The sequence below is a fragment of the Zea mays genome, chromosome 1, assembly GCF_902167145.1.
Source record: "Zea mays cultivar B73 chromosome 1, Zm-B73-REFERENCE-NAM-5.0, whole genome shotgun sequence".
Classification (NCBI taxonomy): domain Eukaryota; kingdom Viridiplantae; phylum Streptophyta; class Magnoliopsida; order Poales; family Poaceae; genus Zea; species Zea mays.
This window is the reverse complement of record NC_050096.1, coordinates 304,917,252-304,933,070: the sequence shown is the minus strand read 5'-3', so window position 1 is coordinate 304,933,070 and position 15,819 is coordinate 304,917,252. Positions and strand designations below refer to the sequence as shown.

Genomic DNA, 15,819 nt, shown 5'->3' with positions numbered 1-15,819 from the left:
AAGCATAGCAGAAAAGAAGTCTTCGGCTGCTGAAAAACATAAATAAATCTGGGTGAATACACTAGGTATTCCGCAAGCCCACCCTGCTCCGTAAAGAGAAAGAGACCTATATCATACATGCTTTATTTGGTGGAGTTGAAGTCACTCTTCATTTTCTTAGAGAAAGGCAGTTGATGTGAGGTTTTTCCCAAAGACTTAAAAGTAACAAAATACTCAACCACCACTGAGCTTCCCGCTCCCGTGGCCTTACACATACATTTCCCTGTTCACGGAGGTTGTAAAAATCTCTAATTGTCATACCACACCAGACTCGTCCATACCAGTGGACACGGACTATTCGAATAGGTTTCAACTCTGCGCAGAGGGGTACACTTTACCCACTAGTCCAGTTTCTGCGATCTTACCGTCGCGAGACCCGAATGCCGGATCTCTTTCTTTCCTCGCACGTCCTAACCTTAACGGTTATACCGGAAGGAGTCAGGCCACCGCCATGTCCAAACCGGACAAAACATTCCCCCTCCTTATCCTCCTGGTGCTCCCCAGCCTTCATAACCCTGGGGTCGGACCGTACGAGTTCGGATTGAGTGACTGCCCACACAGTCTCGAGTGGTTGTACTATTTATGAGTACAGGTAGTGAAAGATGACAAACCGGTCCTTATATGAGGGGACAATCCTTCTGCTCACGCCTAAACCAGCTGAGCCAACACCTTAGGCCCTCCCCTAAACCAGGGAGTCCCTGATCATCCCACTGCCAAGGTGATGAGGGTGAATACCCTTCATCGCACATCCCTTTTTAAAAGAAACCTTATTTAAAGAAACATATTGCCCTTTCTCCCAATCCACATTTCGTATCAAAAGATATAGGTTAATGCGGGCTATCTCTCTACTCACAATGCAAATATCCCACCCTGAAATCCCGACCTGGGTAGTGGTAGAAAGAATAGGTAATTTATGCATCAAGGGAAGGATGGACTTGTCTTCGTCGAAGCTTTCCTGGCACAAAAGGTCTACCTCTGGGAGATCGGGCTCCGGCCCTTCTTCCGGGGCTACGGGTTCTGGATCGACGGTCCCCGCTTCTTCTAGTAAAACAGGCAATAAAACAATACATCAACAGTGGTTTTATAATTGTAGTGTGTCATTTTCTAACATATTATTACATGTGACTTTAGAAATCATTTTTGATAATTTTTGGTGCATAAAATATTGAGAAGTACTAATTAAAGGAGAAAAGGCTGAAAAAAGAAAAAAAGAAAAAGGGTTTCAGCTCTGGTGGGCCAGGGGGGATTCTGGCCCAGCCAGGCGCAGCGCACACGCGGGCGCGAGTGCGTCGGCCCAGTTGCGGCCCAAGGCGGTAGACGGCGCGGGCGCGCGAGGGGGGGGGACGACGTCTCCGCGGGGCCCACACGCTAGAGAGAGCGAAGGGGGGACGGCGCCAACGGTTGACGGCGGGGTGAACCGACCGTCCGCGGGGAGAACCCGGTCGCCGGTGGGCTCGGCGGCGATTCGCCGCCGGTGGCCCGGTTCTTGGGCAACAGGTAGGCGGCTTAGCACGGGGAGGGGCTGGCGAACCTAGGGGCGGGCTCAATTTGGCTAGAGGGGGCCAGAAGGGGGCTGTCCGCGGGGAGATGGCGGAGCTCCGCGGCGGGAGTCGCCGCCGGTGAGCTCCGGGCGGGGATTGGGGTAGGGGAGCGGTGTTCCAAACTCACGGTGGTGTGGCGAAGCTGATAGGCCTAGCTAATTGCTTGCTACACAACCAGAGGGGGAGGGAGAAGAGGGGGAAGGGATTACCGGAGAGGGAGGAGACGGCGGTGCTTCCACGAATTGAGCTCGGGCGAGGGGAGGAGAGGGGTGGCTGAGGCCGGTGCGGGGAAGGAAGTGCTCGGGGCAACCCTTTTATAGGCGCCCGAGGGGACGGGAGCGACGGAGCTCTGCGGACGCCGGTGAGGTGCACAGCGCCGGAGTTTAATGCCGCACAGCGGCGACGACGAGACCTCACGGCGGGGGCGGTACCGGGCAAGGACGCGGTCAAGCGGCGAGGACGGGGCGGTGCCAAACTTCTCTGTGCGGCGAGGGGATGGGCGAGGGGACGGGGCGATGGAGAGGACGGTGGTCGGAGGTGACTGCGACGAGCCGTACGCGGAGAGGACGACGGGGCGGCTGACCGGTGGGGTCGGTCTGCCAGCGGGAGTGAGCGCGCGAGAGTGCGATGGTGAGAGCGGCTGGCGGGTGGGGTCGGCTCGTCAGCGAGAGCGAGAGAGAGCGCAGGGCAGGCTGGCGCGTGCGCGGAGGCAGGCCGGAGATGGGCCGAAAGGGGGAGTCGCGGGCGCGAGGGGGGGGAAGCGGCCGCGGCATGGGCTGGATTCAGCCGAGCTAGGGGGGAGAGGGTTTCTCTTTTTCTTTTTATTTTCCAATTTCTATATCCATTTTTATATCCTTTTTCTTTTGAACAATTAATTTAATAGATAATCTTAGGTGCTAGAAAATAAAATTTTAAGTGAGGTGCTTCTAATCACACAAAGTTTATGCATATGATGAGAAAACCTAGGGAGATTTGGGATAGATAATAGGAAAAGGGGGGGTTAGATTAGGGTTCCAAACCTGGGTTAAAAATTGGGATGTTACAGCCCCGCCCCGGCCTGGCAAGGCGAGCAAGCGAGCGCGCGTGTGGCTCTCCACACTCTCTCCTCTCATCCATGACTTGGTGAGTGAGTGTGGCTTCCATATTTAAACTAGCTCTACTCCACTAGAACTAGCAATATGGTGCTATTGGTTCCACCATTCCCTAGCCATACACTTAAATGGGCTTTTGAGATTTTCCTGGGATTTATTTGAATTTCTCAATTGGGCCTAGCCCATAAATCCTAACAATCCCCCACCAGATCTCAAATGCCCATCTGCAGTTTTCGCCACTGTTCACTACTGTTTAATATACTAGTGTTTCAGCAGAGACTGTTAAGTTGAACTTCCGCCTAGAACTCCAAGCTACACCAACCCACAACTTGAACAATGGACTATGCCTTGAATTGCAAGTTTTGTGTGAATGGGTTTCATTTGAAGTCATGACCAGTACTTGGCTACCAGTAGTCCCCTTCTCGGGTGGAGCATATACGTCGTACTCCAAGGTCTCTTCGTGAGTTTACTAGAGATCACCCAAATCTCATAGACTGCGACGTTAGACAGTCTAATTCATATAGGTGTGTTCTTTCAAGAATGTTCTGCATGACAACATCTTCGCTAATACAAGCCAACAGAACACATTAAGGCACAAAGCCAACCTGCCTTACAACATTTGAGAGTATTGCATCTTTACTTAGAGAGGGTCAAAGGTTACTCTCCTCAGTTCACCAATGGCTTGTTCTTCCCAGGACCTAATTCACGGGATCTCCGATCACATAGACTGGGTTTCCACCATGGTAACTTATATGGGTCTCATACACATCTCTCTTGATGCGATTTCTATCACATTACTTGGTAGTCCCTTGGTAAAAGGATCTGCCATAATTTTATCTGTTGAAATATAAGTCACACTTATAACTCTGGAGTTTCTCAACTTTCTGACAGACTTCAATCTTCTTTTGACATGTCTTGATGACTTCCCATTGTCCTTAGAACTCGTCACTTTAGCAATCACTGTCTGATTGTCACAGTTCATAAGGATAGCTGGTATTGGTTTCTCAACCACTGGCAAGTCCATCAAGAGTTCAGGCAACCATTCTGCCTCAACGGTTGCTGTGTCAAGTGCAGCTAGCTCGACTTCCATGGTTGACCTCATCAAGATGGTCTACTTGCATGACCTCCACGATACCGCACCTCCACCAATAGTAAAGACATAACCACTGGTGGCATAAAGCTCATCTGCATCAGATATCCAGTTTGAATCACTATATCCTTCAAGTACTGCATGCTGATCAGAATAGTGAATTCCATAGCTCATTGTACCTTGCAAGTAGCGCATAACCCGCTCAAGTGCATGCCAATGATCAGTCCCGGGGTTTGACATGAACGTACTCAATTTGCTAACAGCAAATGAGATATCGAGCCTTGTTGCACCAGCAAGATACATGAGTGAACCGACGATCTGAGAGTATCTCAGTTGGTCTAAACCAATTCTCTTGTTCTTTCGCAGTGTCTCACTGGGATCATAAGGTGTTGGAGAAGGTTTGCACTCAGAGAAGCCAAATCGCTTCAAAACCTTTTCAACATAGTGGGATTGCGAGAGAGTAATCCCACCATCTGCCTTAATCAGCTTGATGTTTAGAATCACATCAGCTTCCCCTAGATCTTTCATATCAAAACTCTTTGATAGAAAAGACTTGACCTCATTGATCACATCAATGTTTGTGCCAAATATCAATATATCATCAACATATAAGCACAAAATAACTCCACCGCCCCCACCACAACGATAATATACACACCTGTCTGCCTCATTAATGGCAAAGCCTGCAGACGTTAGAATCATGTCAAACTTCTCATGCCACTGCTTTGGTGCTTGCTTCAGACCATACAAAGATTTCAATAACTTGCACACCTTGCTTTCTTGACCCTTTACCACAAATCCATCAGGCTATTCCATATAGATTTCCTCGTCCAGCTCTCCATTAAGAAAAGTTGTCTTTACATCCATCTGATGAACATGGAGACCATACGAGGCAGCCAAGGAAAGTAGTACTCGAATAGTAGTCATTCTAGCAACAGGTGAGTAAGTATCAAAGAAGTATTCTCCTTCTTTCTTAGTGTAGCCTTTAGCCACAAGCCTAGCCTTGTACTTCTCAATTGTACCATCAAGCTTGAGCTTCTTTTTAAACACCCACTTACAACCCACATGTTTACATCCATAGGGTCGATCAGTGACTTCCCACATACCATTTGAAAGAATGGAGTCCACCTCATTATGAACTGCTTCTTTCCAATCATCTGCATCTGGAGATGCAAATGCTTCTGCAATGGTAGTAGGAGTATCGTCCACAAGGTACACAATGAAATCATCACCAAAGGATTTTTCAACCCTTTGTCTCTTTCTCCTTTTAGGAGCATCATTGTCATCCTACTCTAGGACAATTTCATGTGGCTGTTCAAAACTCTTAATAGGTGTACTATGTTCAGGAGTTATCTCAGAAGAGTATCTAGAATTGCTATGAATGTCTTTCATTGGAAATATATGTTCAAAGAAAGTAGCATCACGTGATTCCATAATAGTATCAACATACACATCAAGAACTTCAGATTTAACTACTAAAAATTTATATGTTATGCTACACGAAGCATATCCAAGAAAGACACAATCCACTGTCCTTGGACCAAGCTTGCGCTTTTTATTAATTGGTACATTGACTTTCGCCATGCACCCCCAAGTGCGCAAGTATGAAAGTGATGGTTTTCTCCCAACCCACTTATCATAAGGGGTTTTTCTTCTTTGCCCATAGGAATTCTATTCAGAACATGACATGAAGTCAGGACTGCTTCCCCCCACCATGCCTTAGATAAACCACAAGTGTCTAACATGGCATTCACCAGATCAGTCACCGTACGGTTTTTCCTTTCAGCAATCCCGTTTGATTCGGGTGAATATGGAGGCGTCCTCTCATGAATAATGCCATGTTCTGCACATAAATCATCAAAGACTTTGGGAAAGAATTCACCACCACGATCTGATCTAAGACGTTTGATCTTTCTCTCTAGTTGGTTTTCAACTTCAGCCTTATAGATTTTAAAGTAGTCTAAAGCCTCATCTTTAGTTTTTAGCAAGTATACATAGCAAAATCTAGACGCATCATCAATCAATGTCATGAAGTATCTCTTGCCACCCTTTGTCAACACACCATTCATCTCACAAAGATCAGAATGTATGAGTTCTAGAGGTGCCAGGTGTCTCTCCTCAGCAGCCTTGTGAGGCTTTCGAGGTTGCTTCGACTGCACACAACTATGGCACTTAGAACCTTTGACTATGGTGATATTCGACTGCACACAACTATGACACTTAGAACCTTTGACTATGGTGATATTCGGAATTAAACTCATGGTTGCAAGCCGAGACATAGAGCCAAAATTAATATGACACAAACGAGAATGCCAAATACTTGCAAGATCATCAACATTAGCGCAAATATGGTTCACAGACTTATTATTGAAATCTAACAGAGAAAAGCGGAATAAGCCTCCGCAATCATAGCCTTTACCAATAAATTGTCCAGACTTAAACACAACTAATTTATTGGACTCCAAAACTACCTTGAACCCATCTCTACATAAAAGGGTTCCGCTAACGAGATTCTTGTGTATAGAAGGGACATGATGCACGTTCTTCAGCTACACGATCTTTCCCGAAGTAAACTTCAGATCCACCGTGCTAGTGCCATGAACAAAAGCATGTGACCCATTCCCCATTAGGACAGAAGAATCCCGGGCACCCTGATAAGAAGAGAACAAGTTAATGTCAGAACACACATGAACATCAGCACCAGTATCAAGCCACCAACTAGGTGATTGAAATACTGAGAAGATGAAAGGTAAATTACCATACCCTTTGTCATCCTCATTGCTAGCGATCACTGTGTTGACATTGCCCTTTTTTGCCACGGCGATCCGCTCGATCAGGACAATCCTTGGCAAAATGACCCGCCTCGCCACATGCGAAACATGTCAGTTCAGCCTTGTTCTTCTTCTTCTTGAAGTTGGTAGTTTTGTTGGGCTTGTTAGATTTTGGCTTTCCTTTGCCCTTGTTGTGGTTCCTTTGAACCATGTTAGCGCTAGAGTGGCCCTCGCCTCCTTTAGATCTCATGTCCTTAGCCCGAGCTTTCTCCTCAACATCCAGAGACGCTATCAGATTTTCAACTGATATCTCCTGTCTCTTATGTTTCGGAGATGTGGCGAAGTTCCTCCATGAAGAAGGCAACTTTGCAATAATGCATCCAGCCACAAATCGGTCAGGAAGGACTATCTTAAGGTGGTCGAGCTCCTTGGCTATACACTGTATTTCATGAGCTTGCTATACAATAGAGCGATTATCAGCCATCTTATAATCATGAAAGCTCTTCATGATATACAGGTCACTGCCAGCATCTGATGCACCATACTTAGTAGTAAGTGCATCCCACAACTCTTTCCCGTCTGTGTGCTGAATATTCGCATCAAGCAGACGATCAAGAAGGGCGCTAAGAACGGCTCCCGTAAAGATAGTATTGGCATGGTCGTACTCTTTCTCCTGTTCAGGAGTCTGTGGACCCTCAGGTTTGCCTTTACTAACATGGAAGACATTCATAGCAGTAAGCCAGAGCGTAGCCTTGACTTGCCATCTCTTAAAGTGCATACCATTGAACTTTTCTGGCTTCAGCGTGTCGGCAAAAGCATTCATAGAAAAACTAGAAAATTGTCTACAATAAGGTTTTTGGATTGTTGAGTAATTAGACAAATTCCAGATTAAATTCTGAATATAAATCATAAACAAATGAGAAGAACTGAAGTAAAAAGTCAAATCAGATGGTGCGTACTGATCAGACATACTGGTTGATGGCGTGGGCCGGAATCAGCAGGGTCAAGCAGTCGCGTGGGGACGCTTCCCAAAAACCTTATTCGCCCTCTCCCAGTGCAGGATCTAGAAGACAAAGGGTTCTGGAGACCTACTCTCCTGATCGCAGATGCACGTCTGCGGTCGGGATGAAGAGAACTGGAAGGCGGCTCAGCTGTGAAGAGAGGCGAAAGCGAAAACTGGGATGAATTGGATGCTGGCTGCCAGGCGCCTTTTATAGGGCCGAGTCCGCGACCAGATAGCTCTCTTCAATCTTATCCGCCCGCGAAAATCTCGCGTTCAGTTAGGATTCTAAACTTAACAGCCAAGCAACCAAAAATTCAAACGGCAAAAGGAGGTCGCGCCCCCACAAAGCGAGGGGCCGGATTTTGGCAAACCATTCACGCGCATGTCGTGCGCCCGCGCCCTTCGCCCCGCCTAGGCGAGCACGCGCGTGTAGCTCTCCACACTCTCTCCTCTCATCCATGACTTGGTGAGTGAGTGTGGCTTCCATATTTAAACTAGCTCTACTCCACTAGAGCTAGCAATATGGTGCTATTGGTTCCACCATTCCCTAGCCATACACTTAAATGGGCTTTTGAGATTTTCCTGAGATTTATTTGAATTTCTCAATTGGGTCTAGCTCATAAATCCTAACACAATGTACCAATGATCATCATTAAGTAGGACATACCCATCCTCTTTACAAGGATGGTTTGTGCAATTGTTTGAACAAGGTTAGTGCACGCATTTGAGTCATACGCCAAATAAAAAAATAGAGGAACCGCATTGCCAAACGATTTGCAAACAAAAAAACAGTGACTCTTGTGGAGAAGCTGCTCCTATAGAGGAGTCAGAACTAAAGCCATTTTTAAATGAGTCAGAGCAGTATCAATGAGGCTAAACATACCAAATTAAGCTGCCAGCCAGTAATCTGTTCTTGGCAAACTAGTCGAGATGAAATAACAAAGACCGTCAGACAACGTGTAGTAGCAACTAATCCATGGAGTTAATGTACGGAACTGAGCTAAAAACGTGCTGTAGATTATAGATTAAACATATAATATGAGGATCTATAGAATTATTTTTTATTTTTCAGTTTCTATTAATTTAAGACAAATTATATTTATTTTGTTTAAAAATATAAAATATTGATTTTTAAACCAAATAGCTTAATCCATCATACATATATATTCTAATTCATTTAAAATAAAAGAATCCAAACGGCCGTTCCGTTCACTGAATTCTCCACTTCCAACGGAAACATGGGCTCTAGAATTCCATAAAGTTGGGCCGGGCCAAGTTTGCATCGATCAGGGAACGTTATCCCCAGCTGCCCAGCACCACAATCGGGTCCCCTTCCCCTCCGTCCAGCTCGCCGTCTGAGGGAAGCAGGGCGCAGCAGTCACCAGTGACCAGTCATGGCTCGCTGCGTTGCCGGCAGCTGCCCTCCCGTCACCTTCGCGTGTTGCCCCCGCCGGACTGGGTAAATGTCCTCCTGCTCAGAACCGGCTCTGCACCTGGCTGCCATTGCCTTCGTCCTCATGAATGATTTTAGTAGTTTATTCTGGAACCCGCCAGTTCTTGTTCGTTCCCAGTACTCTAGATTTTCAGTGGGGTTTCGTGGTGATGCGCGGTGGTGTTTCCGTTCCGCGTGTCCAACTCTAGAATCGGTGGTTTCGGGGAGCGTCCTTGAAGTTGAAGGATTGCCGACGGAACTCCCACAACTTGTTTGTGGAATTGCTCTGAAGCTGTCCTTAGATTGTGAACCACCAAAGCACCTCGAGTTCGTGGGTTTACTGTTCCTATTATGGATTTTTGATTGTGTCAATCGGAGAGCTAATAACGAATTTGGCCATTTAACTTTTAAGTGTGGCCCCAAACTATACGGGTACCTTCACATTCTCTCCTGAAGCTATGACTGCCGTTCCAATCTCATTGAGTGTATGCTGTGTCTGTGTTCAGTTTTAGTGCGTGAATGGTGACACTTTACAGTAGATTTATTTCATTAGTATCTTATTCCCCCTTTGAACACAAATTTTATTTAACATATGCTCTTTAGTTTGTCTGCAAGAATGATTACGTCTCGTTCACTTGTAAATATAAGCAGAGCTCCTGCCATTCGCGTTTTAAAAAAAGTTTCTCTGCAAGAATATCCCATGACTAGAATATGAATATCTTCTTAGTATCATTAACTCTGGAAAATGAACATAAACTTATTTTTATGTTCATTTGAACTATTTATTGTGTTCTATGTGACTATAAAATTTCCTGCCTCCTAGGAGTCTTCCAGACGAAGTGCTGTTGTTCAGTGTGGCACTGCATCGAGCACACCAGCAATATCTGGAACTGGACCTTCATCATCTGGATCCTCGGGGCTTGTTCAAGATTGTACTGCCCCTCTGGTCTGTGCACTGCAATTAACTGCCAGACAAGATGTTTCCTGCTTTCACTTCCCAGGACACAACAGAGGAAAAGCTGCTCCATCTTCCTTGTCGAAACTCATTGGCTCAGGGGCATTTCTGCATGACTTGCCCGAGCTACCCGAGCTCGATGATCTCTTCTCCCCAAAAGGTGTGATTCTAGATGCCCAGAGGCGAGCAGCTCAACTGTTTGGGTCATCTAAAACTTGGTTCCTTGTCAACGGAACGACCTGTGGAATCCAGGCCTCAGTGATGGCTACCTGTTCTCCTGGCGACTACCTCATTGTGCCACGGAACTGCCACCTTTCAGTGATCTCTGCGCTGGTCTTGTCTGGTGTGGTGCCTAAATACATAATACCAGAATATAATTCTGGGTGGGACATTGCTGGTGGTATCACCCCGCTGCAGCTGGATGAAGCAGTAAAAGAGCTGGAGGAGGATGGGAAGAGGGTAGGCGCTGTTCTTGTTACTTCACCCACCTACCATGGTGTATGCAGCAATGTGCAAGGTATTGTCAGTGTTTGTCATCCACGAGGCATTCCGGTTATAGTTGATGAAGCGCATGGTGCACATTTCAGGTTCCATGACAGTTTGCCAAGCACTGCAATTGAGCAAGGTGCTGACCTAGCTGTGCAATCCACACACAAGGTCCTGTGCTCCCTTACACAGTCTTCAATGCTTCACATGTCTGGAGATCTTGTCGATGTAGATAAAGTAAGCCAGTGCCTTCAGCTCCTCCAGAGCTCGAGCCCGAGTTACCTTCTACTGTCATCTTTAGATGCCGCGAGAGATCAGCTGAGCCAGAACACAAATATATTTGATGAGCCATTAGCTATAGCATCGGAAACAAAAGACCTGCTGGCGAGAATCCCTGGGATATCTGTTCTAGACTTACCATGCTTTGCTTCTGATTTCCCTGCCATTGATCCGTTGCGCATCACACTCAGTGCCTCAGATCTGCAATTATCGGGATACGAAGCCGATGACATTTTATATGAAGGCCATCAAATCGTATCTGAGCTTGTTGGCACAAGGGCCGTGACATTTGCAGTCAACTTAGGAACCAGAGTGCAGGACGCTGAGAAGCTTGTGCAGTCTGCAAAGCATCTATCAGAAAAACATTTCTTTGCAAATAGCCTGAAACCCGTGAAGGAGAATCGTGTGCATGGCCCATTAGAGAATATCTCTGTGCATCTGAGTCCAAGAGAGGCCTTCTTTACAGAGAAGAGGAGAGTGAAAATCGAGGACAGCCTTGGTGAAATCTGTGGTGAGCTAATATGCCCGTATCCACCTGGTATCCCAGTTCTGATTCCAGGCGAGGTAGTAACCCATGATTCACTGTCCTACTTGATGAGCGTTAGACACCAAGGCATCACGATCAGTGGAGCGGCTGATGCTGAGCTAAATTCCATTCTGGTGTGCGACTTATGATGATTGCCCTATTGTTTGTCACAAGACTGTGTTGTCGCAGAGATACCGTGGGTGGGAGAGATCAAGTATGGTTTATGCCAAGTCAAGAGCACAATGTATTGTCCGCTTGATGGATGTAAACCAACGGCTGGCGGTTTGTAGCCACCGGCCACTTGGCCAAATAATTTAGTCTGTGTTGTGTTGTGTCTCGGTCTCGTGAGCCGAAAGAGTTGCCAAGCTGCGACATATGATGCCAAAGCATGAATAAGGGTCTATAGCATGTGATCTCCTGTGTTGTTGTTTGAAGTATGAGTTGCTAGGGAGGGAGGGCTACCTTTCTATCTGAAGTGCCGTGCAATGTAATGGTATATCCTGCTTTTTTTTCTGCATTTATGTTGAAGAAAAGGGATTAAATTAGCCGGTAAGTAACGTTGCTGCCTGTTGTATTTTATTCCTTTTTCAGGTTTCCTCTTTGCTTCTCTTCTGAACTGGGAGGTCCGGTCTGAACTGGCAGTAAAGCTGAAGCATCATATGCAGGTCTGCACACCTCCACGGTTGTGCTACCTCCGGCTGCATGTTTTGCAGGGCTTCTGAAACAAGTACTATCTACCTTCTCTTCTAAGTTTATCCATCAACTCATGAATTCACGAACATTCCACAACTCGTACACACACACACAAAAAAGGAAACATAGGAATGGACCGCATCATTGTAATCACAATTTTTTTTCTTCATTTCGTAGAATGGCACTCTTGCTCTATAGTATAAGAAATGAAGGGCGCTTATATATATACAAACTAAGGGGGTGTTTGGTTTCTAGGGACTAATGTTTAGTCCCAACATTTTATTCCATTTTAGTTTAAAAATTGTCAAATATAGAAACTAAAACTTTATTTTAGTTTCTATATTTAACAATTTATACACTAAAAAGGAATAAAATGAAGGGACTAAACATTAGTCCCTACAAACCAAACACCCCCTAAGGCCCCCACCTGAAGCAGGAACTGAAAACATGACACAATAGTAGTGATTGTTTATTTAAAGCTTGATAGGCCCCCCTACACACTGCCATCAACAAGACAACAACCATGAAGTAATGTGACAGTGATGATGACGACGACGATGCAGTTGGGTTCGTCACGGGCCAGCCGGCGGTCTTTCCCTAACAAAGCGCGCGCACCATAAACAATAAGGACCTGTGAGCTAACGCCCTGCCCCCACTGTGCTGTCGGTTTCCTTCCCGTTTAATTAAGCGCATACATACAAACAGCATTTTTTTTTTGTTGGCCTCACTTAATCCAACCCTCGCACGATCGTAGACATTTAAGCAAGCAGACACGCATTTTTATAATTAATATTAGAGCCTTACTGACAGAGCAGTCCAGCGTCTGACGGGTGGGGCCATGTCCCTCCGTGCCAGGCATAAAAAGCCAGATTAATTGAATCGGTTCTGGCAGGATGCTTGCTACGGCGAGATCATGTGAACACTCTATGTCTATACTCTATAGAAAAAAGGATTTGTGGCCCTTCTACTTTTTTTTCTTTCTAAATTCATGTGTACAGAGACTGCTATCATTAGAAGAATCTTTCCGCCCCCTTTTTTGTAAGTAAATACGAAAGACGTGCCTTGCGTATCCTGAAATCCAGCATATGATATCAGTCGTATACCTTGACTAGGTGGGTGCCCGTGCGTTGCAACGGAAACATATCATCAGCATAGAGAATGCAGCTCCTACCAATCTGGTATCAAAGGTCTCGACGATCATGAGCTCTGCCGCTGCCTCCAGGCAGCAGCCGCCGCCAGCATCAGGCGGCCCCCCAGCAATATCCAGCGTGCTGGTCGTAGCCCCTGCTTCGTCGGGAGCCATGATATTTGGCCGATAATCCCCCAAATACCCAACCTCCTTGCCGGGCAGCGCCACTGGGGGCGTGACAGCCCCGCAGCTAATGGAACGTTGTACGACGTGGTAGACGGGCTGCTCTCCCAAGAGCGCAGCAGCCTGCTGCCCCACGTAAATGGACAAACAAAAAAGTTATTGCTACAAACTTATGATCAGATAGACAAACAAAAAACAATGTAAATGATATATAAAGTTGTTATTACGAGTAAGTTAGAAAGCGCTACAACAATACGACAACCCCATGAGGCCATGATGCACAATAACAGAGATCCACTATGCATAAAACTCCCAAGTGAACAACGCATGTGATGAATCTGCTACTGACGCTAGAGCTGTCAATGCTCCGCCGTGCACCATTTGCTTGCCATTCTAGAATATGAACATGAGCAGTTAGCATTGTTTACTAACCATGATAACAAATATATTTGAAGCAACCTGAAACCTAATTCAACACAAGTAATTGCGTACCTGAAGAATAACAAGTAATTTATTCACGATTCTGTCCAGGTAAGGCGTCAAAAATTCTGGTGTACAATTCTCACTAAAATTCAAAATCGCCGAAACATCATGTGCCTATAAACAAGAAGAGCAATACAGGTCAAAATAGATTACCAGGTCCTAAGATGTATGACATGAACATGTAATCAAGTATAGTAGAATATAGGCATACAAATTGTATAAACTTAATATCTCAATGCACACAAAAGACTTAAACAACATTCAATTCAGAGGTCTGGCATACATAAAGTTATAGTAGTTGCTTGGTAATCAAATTACTTTTTTATCGAAGAAACTTGTAAGCTCAAAGATCAAAAGGGATTTGTTTGACATTTAGATGTGCTAGCTGCTCACATATATTTATATTTAAAACATGTAAACCACACACAAACCATATTGGTCTACATCAACCTGTTTATTGATGCAACCTCAATTAAAAATGTGATGTCTTACAATTTTTAATAATAGGCAAATATATCGACAACCGTACATTAATCTAATTTTTTTAGCGATATTGATAAGTCGTTGTTGTATGTTTGGCGGGATGGCATAGCGGCATGAATTGTCCTCGTAACTTAATAGATCAATTACAAAGTTCCTTCGAAGAATCTTTACATCCTACACACAAAGACATAAGAGAACAAAACATCAAAAATTTATATTATGTAACTGAAATGTATGTTTTAACATGAAACAAACATACTCCACTCACCCTATCAAATTCCATTCGTCTAGCACTCCCCCACATGACCATAGCTTATAGAACGAAGTAGTTGATATTAACCCTACAGAATAATGTTTGGCTAACTATATTATATACAATGGTTATCATAGAAAAAATTTAAACTGTTGAGAACATAGTGTTGAGAAAATACCCTTTTAAGCCAATCGGGAATTTAACTTCAACTCGAGCGACAATACTATACTTCCGTTGTAGCCCATAAAAATCTTCATCACTATAGTCGTCGAACAACCTGAAGCTATATTCAACATACGACTAAATAACGTTCATAAATTTGATAGCGAAATCTTGTGTTAACTATTGTTTATAATATAACTTACATAGGCATCCTGTTTTTCTTGTCCAATGCAACTCTTGTACGGTTCAATACGGCTGGCTCCATCAAAACATTTTATCATTTGAAAATATTTTAAACTAAATTGTAAAATGGTCCAATGCATTGATATAGCACGACATAGGAGCAGTGTGGGTTGGTTGGTTGAGCACTTATTTTGGACTGTAGGTGTGACTGTGATTAAGGCTTGTCGTTCACGAGTCTGTGGCTCATGCAGAGGTGGATGGCATGCATGATTGCGTATGACGGATTTGTATTGCCCAGTTGGATGGCTACACCATAGTATTGGACTGTCGTTGCAGAGTTATTTTCAATGAATTATTGAAGTGACAAATTTGTGTGATTTCTGGTACATTTCAGATTGTGCGGGTTTGGTAAAGGGAGCCAAGGACAAGCATTTGAGGGTTAAGGGGCATGTCAGGATCCCTACTAAGGTTCTCCACATCACCACTCGTGTGTCCCCTTGCGGTGAAAGTATCAAGCTGTTTTCTAGCCTCTGCTGTTGAAACTGTCTCCTGGTTGGCTTTGTTTAATTTTACTGATTGAATTTTTAGTGCTTTCATTAAAAGGAATACATAATAAATTGATCTGTTCACTATTCACTAATTTAAACATAACTTTGACGGTACAACCTGCACGTGATTAGCAAAGTGGACGTGTCTCACTCACCGGAAGATCAGGATCTCCGACGGTACAACCTTCGCCCTACAAAGATCCATCCACTTATGGTCGGAGCTAGAGTTTGCGTATGAGTTGCGCCAGCGTTAGTGGATTCTGGGCTGCAGACAGCGTCTCATTAGCCGCCAGTAATAAACATGTTCCCGTCCCCAGCCAACAAGGACTTGCAGGACAGCACAACACAACGAGCCAAATAATTGCGTGGCAACAGCGACGCGACACGGGATACACATTCATACTGATGACGTGATCTGCACGTGATTAGCCTGTCACCATGATAGGTCAATCCATTGCTGATCGAGGTTAGCGAGCTCGTGCACGCTCC

The 15,819-nt window shown here is 45.0% G+C and overlaps 1 protein-coding gene across 5 annotated transcripts; it reads left to right on the top strand.

The window, feature by feature from the left end:
• Positions 1 to 8,798: 8,798 nt before the first annotated feature.
• Positions 8,799 to 15,414, top strand: LOC100275628 (Arginine decarboxylase). 5 transcript variants are annotated; one of them, XM_035965439.1, is made up of 4 exons: positions 8,820 to 8,994; positions 9,802 to 11,700; positions 11,805 to 11,940; positions 15,177 to 15,414. In XM_035965439.1, the coding sequence occupies exons 1-2, from the start codon at positions 8,930 to 8,932 to the stop codon at positions 11,360 to 11,362; spliced, it is 1,626 nt and encodes a 541-aa protein (XP_035821332.1). In that variant the 5' UTR covers positions 8,820 to 8,929; the 3' UTR covers positions 11,363 to 11,700; positions 11,805 to 11,940; positions 15,177 to 15,414. The 5 variants fall into 5 exon arrangements, 4 of the variants coding, with proteins under 4 accessions (XP_035821333.1, XP_035821332.1, XP_008669760.1 ...); XM_035965440.1 differs by lacking the exon at positions 15,177 to 15,414 and having other exon boundaries at positions 8,799 to 8,994; positions 9,791 to 11,700; positions 11,805 to 12,109; XM_008671538.3 differs by lacking the exon at positions 15,177 to 15,414 and having other exon boundaries at positions 11,805 to 12,101.
• Positions 15,415 to 15,819: the final 405 nt, after the last annotated feature.

Bases quoted from the DNA above. Each gene is read 5' to 3' on its own strand.
- LOC100275628 (XM_035965439.1), top strand. From the start codon at position 8,930: ATGGCTCGCTGCGTTGCCGGCAGCTGCCCTCCCGTCACCTTCGCGTGT. The intron at 8,995-9,801 runs GTAAATGTCCTC...GGAGTCTTCCAG, and splicing joins TGTTGCCCCCGCCGGACTGG to ACGAAGTGCTGTTGTTCAGT.